The sequence below is a fragment of the Rhinolophus sinicus genome, linkage group LG15, assembly GCF_036562045.2.
Source record: "Rhinolophus sinicus isolate RSC01 linkage group LG15, ASM3656204v1, whole genome shotgun sequence".
In the NCBI taxonomy this organism is placed as follows: domain Eukaryota; kingdom Metazoa; phylum Chordata; class Mammalia; order Chiroptera; family Rhinolophidae; genus Rhinolophus; species Rhinolophus sinicus.
Window position 1 is genome coordinate 16,567,104 of NC_133764.1, and position 16,423 is coordinate 16,583,526.

At 39.8% G+C, this 16,423-nt stretch overlaps 1 protein-coding gene across 2 annotated transcripts in view; it reads left to right on the forward strand.

Annotated features, from left to right (window-relative positions):
* The window catches only part of BLMH (bleomycin hydrolase), a 43,273-nt gene that overhangs the window by 8,841 nt on the left and 18,009 nt on the right, over window positions 1-16,423 (forward strand). For both annotated transcript variants that reach the window (XM_074319575.1, XM_019739540.2), the window contains exons 7-10: window positions 13,254-13,409; window positions 14,248-14,406; window positions 14,522-14,589; window positions 15,617-15,734. In XM_074319575.1, the coding sequence (XP_074175676.1) occupies window positions 13,254-13,409; window positions 14,248-14,406; window positions 14,522-14,589; window positions 15,617-15,734 (501 nt within the window). The remainder of the gene's footprint in view (window positions 1-13,253; window positions 13,410-14,247; window positions 14,407-14,521; window positions 14,590-15,616; window positions 15,735-16,423) is intronic.

The window sequence follows — 16,423 nt, forward strand, 5'->3', positions numbered from 1 at the left end:
GAATGGAAAGGGTTTAGGCTAATGGCGTTCTTTCTGAGAGAGGAGAAGTGCAGGCGCTTGTTGAGATGAGGGCGAGGCATCTACAGTTGTTTTTCTCAGTGCATCTACTCTCTTTTTCTTTTCTGTTTTTTTTTTTAGCCTTTAGATCCCCTTAGGATTATTCATGTATCCTCTACCAAAACTCTGTCAAACATAAAACAAAGACTAGAAACAGTATGTGTCAGTGCCATGAAAAGAGACAGGAAACCTTTATTATTTACTTAGGAAATTCTATAGCAGTGGCTCTCGGCTCTTGAAAAACAGTATATAGTCCTAGGCTTACTCCAGACCTACAAAATTGGTTTTCCTGAGAATGGAGCCTCGTTATGTATATTCTTGGTTTTTCATTTTAAAGACGTCTTTGATTAAAAAATTTTTTTGACATCAAAATATAGAGGAATACAGTGAAAAGTCTTTCATCCTGTTCTCCCCCCCAGTTCCTCATATCCCCAAATTAGTTTTATTAGTTTGTTATTAGTATTAGCAGTTAGTTATCCTTTCAGAGATCTTTTTTTAACAATCCAATACAAGTATATATTTCCCTCCTCCTTTTTTTGCACAGATGTTGATATATTATTCATATTCTGTATAATGCTTTTTTTTTTTTTAAAGATTTTATTGGGGAAGGGGAACAGGACTTTATTGGGGAACAGTGTGTACTTCTAGGACTTTTTCCAAGTCAAGTTGTTGTCCTTTCAATCTTAGTTGTGGAGGGTGCCATTCAGCTTCAAGTTGTTGTCCTTTCAGTCTTAGTTGTGGAGGGCACAGCTCAGCTCCAGGTCCAGTTGCCATTTCTAATTGCAGGGGGCACAGCCCACCATCCCTTGCGGGAGTCGAACCGGCAACCTTGTGGTTGAGAGGACGCATTCCAACCAACTGAGCCATCTGGGAGCTCAGCGGCAGTCCAGCTCAAGGTGCTGTGTTCAATCTTAGTTGCAGGGAGCACAGCCCACCATCCCGTTCAGGACTCTAGGAGTTGAACTGGCAACCTTGTGGTTGAGAGCCCACTGGCCCATGTGGGAGTTGAACCGGCAACCCTGTGGTTGAGAGCCCACTGGCCCATGTGGAAATCGAACCAGCAGCCTTCGGAGTTAGGAGCATGGAGCTCCAACCACCTGAGCCACCGTGCCGGCCCCCTGTATAATGCTTTTTTTAAACTTAACAATATGTCTTAGAAATCTTTCCATATTGATACATAAAGAATTTCTGCATTTTAAAAAATATTTGCATAGTGTTCTATTGTCTGGATAAACCATAATTAATTGGTCCCTCTGAATGAACATTCTGGTTATTTTCAAACTTCTATTTTAAAAAACTGCAATAAATAATCTTGTACATATGTCATTTTGCATATGTATGTGTATACCTATAGATTTTATTTCTAGAAGTAGAAGTTTTGAGTCAGAGAGAATATACATTTCTAATTTAGGTACATAATGCCAAATTGTCCTCTGGGGATTATATCAATTTACACTCTCATCAGCAATGTCTGATAGAACCTGTTTCCCTTTAGTTTTACCCAGGCAGTGTGCTTATCAAACAATTGGATTCTTACCTATCTGATAGGTAAACAATTTGATAGGTAAACTATCTCATTGTGGTTTTAATTTATATTTTTCTTACTTTGAGTAGGGCTGAGCATTGTTTCTGTGAACTGTTTATTCATATAGTTTACTTGTTTTTTTTTCCTGAGGCACAGTGATCCTGAAGCTAGAAGCATCACGTGGAAAGTTAGAAATATATATATATATATATATATATATATATATATATATATATATACACACACACATATACCCACATATATATACACATGTATATATATGGTAAGAGCTTTGAATACTAGGATGAGAGTTTGTCCTAATTCAGTAGGAAATAAGAAGTCAGGAAGATGTTTCAGTAGAGAAGTCATGTGAACTAAAGCTGTACTTAAAAGGGGATTAGTTTAGTTAAATAGGTGAAACGGGAAGAAGCAGAGGTAGAAGGACCCATTGGGAAGAGGTAGCCATCTAGATGGTACTAATTTGGCCTGAATAAGGATAGTGACAATCGAAATGGAAAGTGGGTGGGAGGGAGAATGTGAGCGAGGTCTTAGAGGAAACATCTGTAGGATTTGGCAACTTAACCTGCAATGGAGGATTCACCATAAAAAGTAACTTTTAATGTTTTAAGCCTGGTAACTGGGATAATGCTGCCATGCTTCACACAAATAGGCCAGTAAGAGAAGCTCCTTTCAGAGGCCACCGTGGAGAGGAGGAACATTGGCTTTTCAGTGCCTCGGCCCGAGGTACAGTCCAGTTGGAATTGGATTTCAAGCATATGAAAACAACCCTGGAGCTCAGGAAAAAGAATGATCTAACAAAGTGATAGTGATGGTAGTGCCGATGACTGAAGCCTTGGGAATGATGGAAATCTGTGAAGGAGAATAGAAGGCTGGACTAGGTTCGAGTAAAGAATTGTGGAAACTATTCCATAAAACCTCTTTTCTATAAAAGTAAGTGCCAGACTATGTTTTAATGTGGATGCTGGTATCAGTGTCAGATGAGGGAGGTTAGATCAACAGATCAAAGAATATGAAACAGAAAGGGCTGCTGGATTTCCTGAAATAGGGTTTGTAGACCAGTACCAGTAGGCTGGAGAAGGGAAGAAGCTAGATGGAGAGGAGTCATGGCTAGAAAAGGCAGGCAGTTTTGAGGAGGTTGGCAGTGGAGAGAAAGAAAAAATTAATAGTCATTAATTTCATGTTTTTATTGAGTACCTATGAAATATTAAACATGTCACTGTTTGCAGATGACATACAACATACAGAAAGCCCTAAAGACTCAATCAGAAAAATGTTAACACTTATACTAAATGAAAAAAAACAAACCCAAAACTAATGAATGCATTCAATAAAGTTGCAGGAAACAAAATCAATATACAAAAATCTGTTGTGTTTCTATACACTAATAATGAACAGTCAGAAAGAAAAATTAAGAAAATAATCCCATTTACAATGATATCAAAAAGAATAAAATACCTAGAAGTAAATTTAACCAAGGAGGTGAAAGACCTGTATATTGAAAACTACAAGACTTTAATGAAAGAAATTGAAGGAGACACAAATAAATGAAAACGTAGTCCATGATCATGGATTGGAAGAATTAATATTGTTCAAGTGTCTATACTGCCCGAAGCAGTACATAGATTCAGTGCAATTCCTGTCAAAATTTAAATTGCATTTTTCACAGAAATAGAACAAACAGTTCTAAAATTTATATGGAACCATAAAAAACCCTGAATAGCCAAAGCAGTGTTGAAAAAGAAGAAAGCTGGAGGCATCACCCTCCCTGAGTTCAAACTATATGGCAAAGTTATAGTAAATAAAAGTGTGGTGTTGGCATAAAAACAGACACATAGATCAACAAAACAGAATAGAGAGCCCCAAAATAAATCCATATATATGACCAATTAATTTATAAAATGGAGCCAAGAATATACAATGGGGAAAAGACAGTCTCTCCAATAAATAATGCTGGGAAAACTAGACAGCCACATACAAAAGGATGACACTGGACCACTGTCTCACAGCAAACACAAAAATCAACTCAGAATGGATTAAAGACTTGAAGTAAGACCTGGAACCACTGAACTCCTAAAAGAAGACATAGGCAGTAATCTCCTTGACATAGGTCTTGGTGATGATTTTTTTAATCTGACGCCAAAATAAAAAATAAACATGTGGGTCTACATCCAACTAAAAGCTGCACAGTAAAGGAAACCATCAACAGAATGAAAACATAACTTTCTGAATGGGAGGAAATACTTGCAAATCATGTATCTGATGAGGCTAATATCCAAACTTTTTAAAGAACTCATATTATAACTCGATAAAAAAAAAATTCGACTTAAAAATGGGCAGAAGATCTGAATAGACATTTTTCTAAAGAAGGCATACATGTGGCCAACAGGTATATGAAAAGATGACCAGTGTCAATCATCATGGAGATGCAAATCAAAACCACAATGAGATATCATCTCACACCTTTTACAGTAGCTGTTAACAGAAAGACTAGAAATAACAAGTGTTTATGAGGATGTGGAAAAATGAGAATTTATCACTATCGGTAGGAATGTAAATTGGTGTAGCCACTGTGGGAAACAATATAGAGGTACTTCGAAAATTAATGTGATCCAACAATTCCACTTCTGGGTATTTATCTGAAGAAAACAAAAACAATTTGAAAAGTTTTATGCATCCCCATGTTCATTGCAGCGTGTTTACAATAGCCAGGATATGGAAACAACCTAAGTGTCCATTGATGGATGAATGGATAAAGATGGTGGTGTGTGTGTGTGTGTGTGTGTGTGTGTGTATGTCATTCAGCCATAAAAAAGAATGACACCTTGCCATTTGCAACATGGATGGACCTTGAAGGCATTATGCTAAGTGAAATAAGTCAGAGAAAGACAAATACTATATGACCTCTCTTATATGTGGAATCTAAAAAAATGTATGTTACATATACATAACATATATCCATATATGTGTTATGAGATTATGTATGTATGTGGTTGCCAGAGGCCGGGGTGGGCTGGAGGGTGAGAGAAATGGGTGAATTGTTTTGTTGTTGTTGTTTTTAGTTTGAATAAAAAGCAAAACAAAAATTAGCAACAGATGCAGCCTGGTAACCATAACAAAAAAGAAAAGCAAAATGAAGCTTAGTTACAGAAAATAAAGTGTGAGGAAAGGAGGTAGGAGAAAACGGAGGACTGTTAAAAGTACACCATCATGAAATTCAAACCAATCCCAAGCCTTTCCTAACTTTTTCTGACAATATTAGTGAACTCCACACTGGTCTAATTCTAAAGTAGGAGTTACAAAATCAAAGACCTCTGGACTTCACTTTATTTTTTTTTTTGGCAGATAAATTTTTATTTTCCTATATCATTCAAGCTAATATCTTCCTTGAGAGCCCATTGTCTGGAGGTGGCAGAAATATTATTTTGTCTGCTGGAGTTTGTTGTTACCCTCCCCAAGGTCACCAACCTTTAGAGGCCAGAAATTGTCCTTTTTATCCCCTTTGTTTTCAACCTATCATTTCTCCCCAGAAAAGACAGGCATGAAATGACATAGGGAATAGAAAAAAATAGGAAAAATGGTTAACATTTCACAACTATTTCTCAGCCACTCATAGACATTTCCTGTTGGCATTGTGTCAGTCAGGGCTTTTAGGTACAAGACCCCTGGCTAATGTAAACACAGACGCCATATATTAGGTGATATAGGTAGTTCACGGGATCTCCGGGAAGGCGGGGAGAACCAGACTTTGAGTGTGGAGATGTTAGGAATGACACCCAAAATTTTCCAAAAAAATTGGTTTCTCTCCGGAAGATTCTGCCACCACTGGGTGCAGACACGTCTGATGCTGGACACCAATGTTCTAGTCCCTGGAAGCTGATGTATCACAGCTTCTCGTGCTGCCTCTCCCTCACCAGAATGACTTCTGGGCAGTCCCTGACTCTCGAATCACTAGCTTCCGAGTCCAAACCCAGTGCGGGTGCATCTCACAAGCACAGCCCTGAATGTAGCCTTGCTGCATCCTGACAACAGGAGTGACAGGCAAAGGGTTTCCAGTGTCTGTGGTGAGATCGGAGCTGCCTTCCACCTCGACTCCTAAGGTGGCTAATCCACTGAACACAGTGTATTACTCCCAGATGTGCTCGGCACTGCCTGTCCTCTAGACCCTGGCCTTGGGCCTCCCTTCCCTGCCAGAGCAGGTCAACAATGGCTCGCATTTTTCCTGTGAATATAAAGCCAACACTGATGCTGTTACCTGGCCTCCTGCCATTATTGTCTCCGCACATGCCCCCTTCCGAGGTGGGAGCTGAGCTTGGCATTCTCTCAAGAAAACCCAGCAAGGGGGAAGACTCTACAATCTACGCAGGTTCCACCCTGGCTTTTCCTGGGGCTGCCCGGGGGACCACGCTACACATCCCAGAGGTAAAAGGCAGTTAATATCTCAGGGGACATGTTTGATCAATAAGCAACAGGAAATGGGAAGAATGTGGCTGGGATGGACTTCAACTTTTTTGTACCCGGAACCCCTCTTGTTATCTATTGAAAGCCACGGATTGCTCCCAGGGTTGCCAAATTTATGGGGAACAAAATGAGGGACACCCAGTGGAGTTTGAACTTCAGATCAAATGGTTTCTTAGTATAAGACTGTCCCATGCAGTATTTGGGATCTATGTATACCAAAAAATTATTCATTATTTATCTGAAATCTAAATTTGGCTGAGCATCTTCTACTTTATCTGATGACCCTAACCCCTTCTCAAAATGTGTTTTTAAATGTATAAAATAAAAGTACATAGGATTACAAAGGATTCATTTATATTAAAATGCAGTTATAAAAATATTGAGAGGGGCAGCGGGTTAGCTCAGTTGGTTAGAGTGCGGTGCTCTTAACAACAAGGTTGCCGGTTTGATCCCCGCCTGGGCCACTGTGAGCTGCGCCCTCCACAACTAGATTGAAACAACTACTTGACTTGGAGCTGATGAGTCCTGGAAAAACACACTTAAAATGAATAAATGTTAAAAAAAATATATGAAGAGAGTACAGTATGTGATTCTTCATTGATTTTAATAACACGTTAAATAACAAGATCTAGCAATGGGTCTCGTAGGTATCATGATTTTCAAATAGTAATGAAAATCAAAAATATTTTGAGACATCTGCAACAACTGTAATTGATATAAAACTATCTGATGCCCACTGGTGGCAAAGGCAGTGCTGGTCATACTGCTGTGGCTTTCTGTCTGCATTCATAATAGAGGGACATGCTAACTACATTTCAAAGGTTTGTGAAAATAACAGTGGAGTTTCTTTTCCCATCCAAGTTCACAGATCCTCCTGATTTTTATTCACTGGTCTCTTGGTGCTCCCTAGACCCAGGGTAAGAGCATATAGTAAGGACTTGGCACGGAATTCAGTATATGAGTAAAGCAGGGTCAGGCACGGCTGTGGGACCAGAAGAAGGCAGCCCCACTGAGCTTAGTCACTTGCTACCCAGCAGGAATGCAGGCCCATTGCTGTCAGGTTTTCTTTTCTCAGAAAAATGGGAACTCTCCATTTCAATATGCTCGTAACTAAAAAATTTAAAAAGAAAAACACTTTGCAGGCCAAATTCAACATCTGTGTGGGCTGGATTTGGCCCAGGAGCCAAAAGTTTGCCCCGCCTGTCCAAAGTATTATAGTATTTTTTTGGATTCTTCTAAACTGCTTTGGATTTCTCCTTTTCTGTTTTTATCTGGCGGTGTGTGTAATGCAGCCACTTCCAGGAGGCTGTAGCCCCACAGCTAATAATAGTAAAAATGAAATATATACCATGTTTCCCTGAAAATAAGACGTGGACGGACAATCAGCTCTTATTTTACTATAAGACCCGGTATAAGACTGGGTCTTATATTAATTTTTGCTCCAAAAGACGTATTAGAGCTGATTGTCCAGCTAGGTCTTATTTTCGGGGAAACAGTATAGCTAGCTCAAAGATTATCATTTTCTATAAGAAAAAAAAATCTTAATACAGGTTCTTCATATTGGAAGAGTCTTTACTTTTCATCATTTTCAGCTATGAAACAGCAAAGAGGCTGAAGTCAGTTGGGGAAAAAAAAACATGTTCTAGCACGGGGTGCAGTGATGACCAAGGTAGACATGGCCCTTGCTCTCATGTACTTTACATACTAGTGGAGGGAGACAGAATACACAAGTAGATAAACAAGGAACTATCTGACGCACTACGTGTTCTAAAGAACATAAAATAGGGTGTTGGATAGGGTGGTCAAAAAAGGTCTTTCTGAGCTGAGATATGAGTAACAGAATGAATCCAGCTGTGTAAAGATCTGGACACAGGGCATACCAGGCAGAGGGGACAGTAGGTGCCAGAGCCCTCACTAAGATGGGAGAAAGGTTGGTATTTTTGAGGAAAAGAAGGCAGTGCGACTTGAGCTTGGGAAGAGGGTGGGTGGGAATGGTTGAAACATCCTGTAGAGGAAACAGAACCCACTTACGTGGGGCCTGGAGGCTGTGGTAAGGAGCATGCGTGTTTAAGTAGGGTAACCTTCGAGGGGTTTAAGCTGAATGACATGGTTTGATTTTTCTTTGAAAAAAATCCCCTCTGGGTGTTCTGAGAATGGCTTGTAAAACAGCGGGAGAGGGAGTCGGGTGACCAGTTAGGTTCTTGTGGTTGTGTGTATGAGATGATCGTGGTTTGGACCAGGTTGGTGAGAGTGAGGATGGAGAGAAGTGAATACATTTGCGGTGTATTTCAAAAGTGAAGCTGTCAGGACTTGCTGAAGTACAGGACAAGGGAAAGGAAAGAATAGGATGATATCGTGGTATCTTGAAGTGGAGGGCATGCAGGTATGAGAGAAGGCCCTTTGGCGAGGGCAGTGTGAAGGAACCTGTGTGTGGGAAGGGATATGCAAATGAGATAATTAAAGCAGCCAGGGGTTTTGGAGGAAGAAAAGAATAGATGGGGTCTAACAAACTTGAATGTGCCTATGAATTCCCTGGAGTCTTGTTAAAATGCAGATTCAGTATGTGTGAGGTGGGGCTGGAGAGTGCATTTTTAACTATTTCTTTGATTCAAACAGCACGCTAGAAGTAGTCTCAAGATCGTCATTTGACTGTCATCCTCTATATGGAGTTCTCTATATGAGCTCATTTCCTTTAACACCATAGAAGGGCACGTACCTTTTAAGTGTACCTTCTTATGTGTTTTCCCTGCCTGAAAATATACTTAATGCCTTCAGAAAGTATCTCCCAGCCTGCTTTTGCAGGTACAAGTGGTTTTTTGTTTCTTGTTTTTTAATAGACCCTTGCCTTTCTTTCTTTCCCCACCAGAAAGCAGTAGAGAGCTGTCTTCCCTCTCCTTTCTCTGCACATCAGTAGTCAGCCAGTTCCCTACTCCTTCCTTTCCTCTTGGAACTAGCTCGTTTACCATCATCACTGAACTTTCTTCAAAGTTCAGCTATTTTCTGTGACCACATTTGTGTACTTGCGGCCATTCTACTTTGTGATCAATAGGTCATTTTATCTTTGAGCCTAGTTTCTCCATCAGTAAAACTAAAAACTTGGGGTAGATGATTTCTTAAAGACACTATAGCTGTGCATTTTTATACTAGAAGTCATTAATATTTCTGCAGTGCTTTAGACTTTATACTCTCTCAGCAACCCAGTCTTATGTCTCCCTATAGCTGGCTTTAAACTCTCACCCTTTTAAGTATTCATGACTTACTGTCAACTATCACGTCCTGCCTTCCTCCTTTCACTTAATGTCTGTCTCCCCAGGTAGCTGTGGGCACAGGAACTGACTGAGTCCCATATCGTTTGTCTTTAAGGTGGGATCCACGCATTCTTTCCCCACGTTCCATGTCTCAGGCTTTCTGTGTCCTCCTTTCTTTTCATTCCCTTTCCTGATTCTGTTATTCACCGGGATTTAATTCTGTATAATGACTTGTGTTCCATGTCCAGTCTCTTTTTTGTCCTGCGTGCCAAGTGCATTTTGTGAGAAGCAGGTGACATCCCCGAGTTGCCCACCAGAGAGCAGACTTGGGTATCCAAAGCTCATTGCCAGTTCTGTACCTTTGGGAGCAGGATGTTATTTCAGAACAGCAGAGTCCCTTCTCAAGAAAATACAGTATCAGGGACCCTGGAGATTATACTTGGGATAATTTTTTAATTAGGGCTTGTTTAACTATTGTTAGTTGGCTTGGAGCCAAATATTTCTTCCACAGACAGTGTTACCAACTGACTTGAATGTGAATGACTTTGGATAATTTATAATTGTGGTAAACAAATGATATAAAAGTTGCATGCTTCCAATTACAGTTTTACTAAAATCTAAGCCTTCCCTTTTGCCTGCTTTTAGGGTACTGGAGAGTGCATGCACTCTTTGGGATGTGGCTCAGGTTATCCTCTGTGCTGTATCATCTTGCCCTGGTTGAGACCAGAGGGGTAGGAATAGCCCATAGAATTTGTAGGACATTATTTAAAAGATAAAATAGCTGCACTGCTTCCAAGAATGACTGCAATATGGGTAGGATTGTCTACCCTAATCTTATCCATATTTGGAGCACCTCGTCTTGAAATTTAGAAAGACAAAGTTAGGGGAACACACCATCCCAAAACAGAATTTTCTAACATATAAGATTCTAATCTATGAAATGAGAAAATAGCAATGTATTTTGGGAGCCATTGTTCTTCCCTAACTAGAGGAAAAAGAGGAAAATGTCCTTAGTTATAAATGGAATTGATAGGTGATGATTTGCTGTAATCAGCTTGTGGCAGGTGTGAATCCGTGGTCTGTCAATCAGACATGGACTAGAGCTGGCAGCACGTTTGACTTAACTACCGAATTCTGGGTGTTAAGTCTAGGGAAACATTGCCCGTACATATGAGTAAGGCTTTATCATCAGCACGTTTTTAAAGAGAGCAGAAGCCCACTTTGCACTCCTAAATTCAAATTTCGTATCAGTCTTTGGATGAGAACTTTTGATTTAAGGAAACTGTTCTTAATGTGGTTCTTCTAGAGTTCGTTGGGATATGTCTGTGATCTAGTTCCTGTCCCTAGTAGATGGAGTCTAGCTGGGAAGACATTAGAGAAATGTAAATGGCACTGTGGAATCAAATGTTAAATTTTTATGCCAGGAGTATTCAAAGAAAGGAGCAGTTAGTGTGAACTATAATAATTAATTAGTGACAGCTTTCTGGGGGAGGGGCGCCTTGCACTGAGCCCGAAAGCATGGGACTAGGATTGGGATGTGAGGAACAGAGGCGACAGCAAAGGGATGCAAGTGACAGTGAGCTGCGTGCATTGAGCAGACAGTGAGGAGCGACAGACAGGCCCAACTGCAGTGCAGGGTCCATGATGGGAAATGCAGTTGGGCGAGGTTACTGAGGGCCTTTACAATCTGACCAGGCCCATCAGGGAAATGCAGATTCAAACCGCACTGGGATACCATTACGTACCCACCAAAAGTAAAATTACAGTGTCAGGTATTGGCAAGAAGGTAGAACAACTTGTCCTCTCACACTTTGCTGGTGAGCATGTAAATGTCTTCAGCCCCCTTGAAAACTGTTGGATAAAAGTGTTAGCAGCTTTATTCATAATAACCCCAAACTGAAAACAATTCACCTGTCCATCAGCAGGAGAGTAGAAAAAATGTAATGTACTTACACGATGGAATAATACACAGCATAAAGAACAAATTACTGCTGTTCACAGCACCATGAGTGAATCTCACAGCATTACGTCAACAAAGGAAGCCAGATATGAAGAAGTATGCCGTATGATTCCATTTAATGAAGTTAAAGAACGGGCAGAACTAATCAATGGTTACATAAATCATAATGGTGCTTACCTTGAGGGGGACTTGAGCAACTGACAGCAGAGGGGCCAGGGAACCTCTGGAGCCCTGGGAATGTTCTATATATTGATCTGAATGGCCGTTACCTGGGTGTATATGAATGTAAAAAATTGAATTGAGCTGTATACTTAAGGTTAGTGTACTTTATATATTTACTGAATGGAATACGCCTACGTCAAAGAGAAAGAAAAAGAAATCAGGTCATGGAGTTTAGACTTGTGGGAGGTGACGGGGAAGCATTAAAGATTTCAACAGGAAAGTGATGAAGGAAGTGGTTTTTGTAAAATTATTCATTATTCAATGATGTAGAGAATGAAACAGTGTGGAGATCAGCTGTTACATCTAGGTCAGATATAGTGCAACATGCTGTGGGAGACACAAAATATCCATGACCTGGTCCTTCTTAAGAAGTTTATTTTTTGGAGAAACCCAGAAAGTTACAGTGAACGATAAAGGCTTAATTCATGGTGTTATGGAAATGGCACTGAAGGCAGATCTGAATTCAAATCCTAATTCTGCCATTTATTGGCTTGGTGATTTCAGTCAAGCCGTTTACTTCCCTGAACCGTGGTTTCCTTCTGTTTAAAAAGAAAAAGGGAATAATATCTGTTACTTTTGTTGAGAGGAATAAGAGATACAGGGTTCAAAGACTGTAGTATGGCACAATAAATATTCAGTGAATGTTCCCTTTTTTTAAACCCTGTGCCCATGGAGTAATACTTTTTTTTTTTTTTTTTGGACTGTATGTGGCCTCAGTTCAGAGTGTGGTTCTGCCACTTACTGGCTATGTGACTTTTGTAGGTTCTTAATTTCTTTGGGTCTTGATCTCTTTTGCAAAAAGAAAACAAGGAAGGGAAATTACATCTTAAGAGAGTGTTTTAAGAATTAAGTGAACCTAGCAGATATGTATTACATAGCCCAAAATAGGCACGCTTAATAAATACCAGATTCATCTCTTTAATGCAATGGAATATACAATATGTACTACAAATAATACAGGTATTAAGCGATGAAATTGGGTCACAGTGGTGACTGGCGTGGAGGAAAAAGAGGAGACCATAGTGTAGAGGAGGAGACCACACATTTTTTTAAAGACACAGCAAATTTGATATAGAAGAGGCAGTACTTTCTATACTCTGACCTTATACTGTCTCTGTGTTTCTATTTTTGTCTTTCTATAAAATAAAAATAATATAAAGTGTTTCGTTGGGACTGTAATAATGCTAACTTGAAGGTATTGTGACATCATTAGAAAACACCTCACAACCCCAAAAATGGTACCTTACGACTAAAAGTTACTATTATTCTAATAATACTTTTAACAGGTATTATTTTCAAGCTCCAGGCTGAAAAGTTAATGACTTTTCTGAGTGAAGACCCCTGTCACAATCAAAGCAAAACCTGAAAGAATAAAGGGAAGGAAATCCATTTATAAAATGTATGTCATTTTTTTGTCACTTGAAATAGAATCAGCAGAGCAGCAACCCAGATCTTGTGTATCAGTGGTGAGCAGTGTCTTGGCGTAGGAAGTTTTATTTGCAGGGCCAATACTAAGCACTAAATATTAACATTTCAGAATTATATTGTTCAGAGTGTTTGTTTAAGAACTCAGAAGTTGACTGATACCAAATCCTAGATATCAACCTTCCAATGTTTGGAACAATAATTGATTTCCTGTGAAGTTCCTGGCTTGAATTTAGTCTCTGATTTCTTGTGTTTCGCAAGCCAGAGGAAAATGAAGAGGACAATCATAACCCCTTTCCTGAAGCCATCACTCATCTGTCCTCCCCTTTTCTTCCAGATATTCCGAGTGGTGTGCATCTGTTTGGGTAACCCACCAGAGACATTCACCTGGGAGTATCGAGACAAAGACAAAAATTATCAGAAGATTGGCCCCATAACACCCGTGGAGTTTTACAGGGAACATGTCAAGCCACTCTTCAATATGGAAAATAAGGTTGGACACTGGCACTGCCTGTTGACGACAAGGAAGGGTATAAGATTCCTGGGTGAACAGGCATGATCATCAAACTAGAAACTAAACCAACTTTACCCCCCTTCCTCTGAGGTATTTTATGGGCCTAAAAAAGTTGATCGTATTAGGATCCCCAGTGCATCTCTTCAGAGACTTTTCTAACTATAGACCAGTAGTTTTCAGTTTAATTCCCACACGCCCCCATGATTTGGGCCAAGAATCATTCAGGTGCAGAAAGAAAAGTGTATTGGGTGTGTCTTACTATGGTTTCAGAGCACCTCTGTTCTGTGCCCCCCATCCTCCACCCCATCCCCCGCCCCAGGGACTCTCGTGAAAGAGAACAGTGCCCCATCCTAGTTTTTCCTGCTCTCTTCAGGTCTTATCCACTGCCTAGCAAGATGACCAGAGCCCCTTCCTTTATTGTCATCTTAACCTTGACTCTCTCCTAAGCAAGTAGCTTGCTTTAAGCTTGGAATCCCAACTCAGTTGAGGTATGGCCGGCTGGTAAGCCTGTCTTGTAACTTGAGATCAGAGATCTTGTAGTAATGGGATCTCCACCTTGCAGTTCTTTGGAATTAGTTTTGGGGCAATTCTTGCCAGTAGGAAAGATGCAGCTCCCACATGTATCCCTTGCCCTAGTTAAAATATACAAGGATGTCTGTCACAGACTTTGCCACCTTTTGTTTCTTTATTTAACACTGTGTTTGTAATGCTTATTCTTGTAGGCAGAGTTGCAGGCATATGAACTTAAAGGAGAGGTGTGTGTCTTCCTGGACATTTCTGCTTTTATATTCTAATCAACATGTCCTTGATCTCATAGATTTGTTTAGTGAATGACCCTCGGCCCCAGCACAAGTATAATAAACTTTACACGGTGGAATACTTAAGCAATATGGTTGGAGGGAGAAAAACTCTATATAACAACCAGCCCGTTGACTTCTTGAAAAAGATGGTTGCTGCCTCCATTAAAGATGGAGAGGTTGGTATTGTTTCTGTGTCTTCTGCATTAGGATTGAAACCTCTTCTTCCACTTCTTTGGTTTAATAGGAAGATGGGATTTATATTGACTTTCTTCCTCTTTCCCCTATTTCTAGGCTGTGTGGTTTGGCTGTGATGTTGGGAAATACTTCAATAGCAAGCTGGGCCTCAGTGACATGAACGTGTGAGTACAAGAAACTTAAAAGAGGAAGGCATTTGTGGGTTGTTCCTGTTGGAGTGCACTCGGCCGAGGTTCACCCAGAGAGTAAGGCTGGCCTGAGGGTGGGTCTCTTTCTTTCCATCTTACAGAGTTTGAGGACTCATAGCAGAAACCCCACATATTTATATGCGCTAACCTGGGAAGTCAAGATCATACTTCGTGTCTGAATTGAAATTGTTGGGTGTGTGCCGAAAAAGCCACCCTACGTGAGAAAGTCCCTTTGAAAAAATAATCAATTACTGTGTAAATCTGCTCAGTGCATTTGGGAATGTACTGTATGCTATTTGATCCCGCTTAGCTACTTCCCTTACTTTGATGCTTACGTATTTTGTCTTTATGACAACTGGGACTAATTTACATACACACTTGAACACATTCGTCCTGGTTACTTATGACAGAGAAGGTTCATTTGTGAACTAAATCATGTAAGATTTCTTGACTTTTAAAAGTAATATTTTAGGGTTATTTATAAGTAATTGTTATTTGTAGGAAGTTGAGTAAATAACTGGATAGTTATTTACTCAAGACATCTGCTAAAAGAGAGAATTAGTGATTTTTTTAACTTTGAAAATATTCTCCAGTGTTTTTGACATTATTTAAATTTCACAGTCAACAATGGCCTAAAAGAATTCAGAAACTGGGTCATTCTACCAGCTCAAAAGAGACCATTTTTGAAAGAATTACTTCAAAAGCTTTTTAAAAAATTTTCTTGGCAAAGTGACAGTATAAGCCCATCCTGTCAGCTTTTTTATATGGGGAATTCATATTTAATCACTTCATATTTTCTTGAGTACTCTTGTGCCACGTTGAGACTGGAATCCCGTTGAGAGGCTAAATTCTGCATGTACCCAGCTCTCTGAAGAGCTACAGCACACATTTACTTGGAGCTATTGGGCCCCTTAAGTTCTATGTTTCTTTTACAACTAGAAGCTAGCTTTCCCCTTTGATTGTACTCCTTATTCTGTGCTGTCTTATTTTTTTTTTTTTACAGCTATGACCATGAGTTAGTATTTGGTGTCTCCTTGAAGAATATGAATAAAGCTGAGAGGCTGACTTTTGGGGAGTCACTTATGACCCACGCCATGACCTTCACGGCTGTCTCTGAGAAGGTATGACCCTCAGCATGCCTACTGCAGTGTTTGCACAGATGGACCCACGTTCCCCTGCAGACTGTTTATCCAACAGAGCTCCATTCATAGTGTACATGATTTCTGTTAAAAGTTAGGTTCCAAGCAAGACAGTATACCCACGTCACTTGGGGTTAGGCTGCATGCTCAGAGGTAATAAAAATAGGAACTTTTCATGAGGAGCAGAATTTGGGTCAGCAGGGAGTAAGGAAGTTACTCCTTGTCTGTAACTTTGGGAGTTCTTGGTATGAAGAGAGATCAGCAGGGAGAAATAACTTCTGTTGACTAAGGAATTTAAATGTGAACTCAAAGTGTTCCTAACTTGATGATTTCTGGTCAGACTTTCCTTCCTTTCGTCTGTCATTCAGATTCTTTTGTAGTAAAATCTCAGTAATAGTAATTTGTGGACTCCATGCCCATCACTGGATTTATATAGAGCTTCAGGAAATTAGATGTAAATTATTTTGAATTTCCTATGAAATACTCTGAATAGTAATATCACTGTCTCTAGGACATAGTGACATTGTGTCCTAGAAACAACAACTGAATTTTTTTTTTTTTTTTTTACAACTGAAATTTTACCTTTCACAAATAAGCCTTCCCATTTTTAGGCTGTAGAATGGATACTTGACACCTGTGCTCAGAGATCATAAGGAAGAAAATACTTCAAA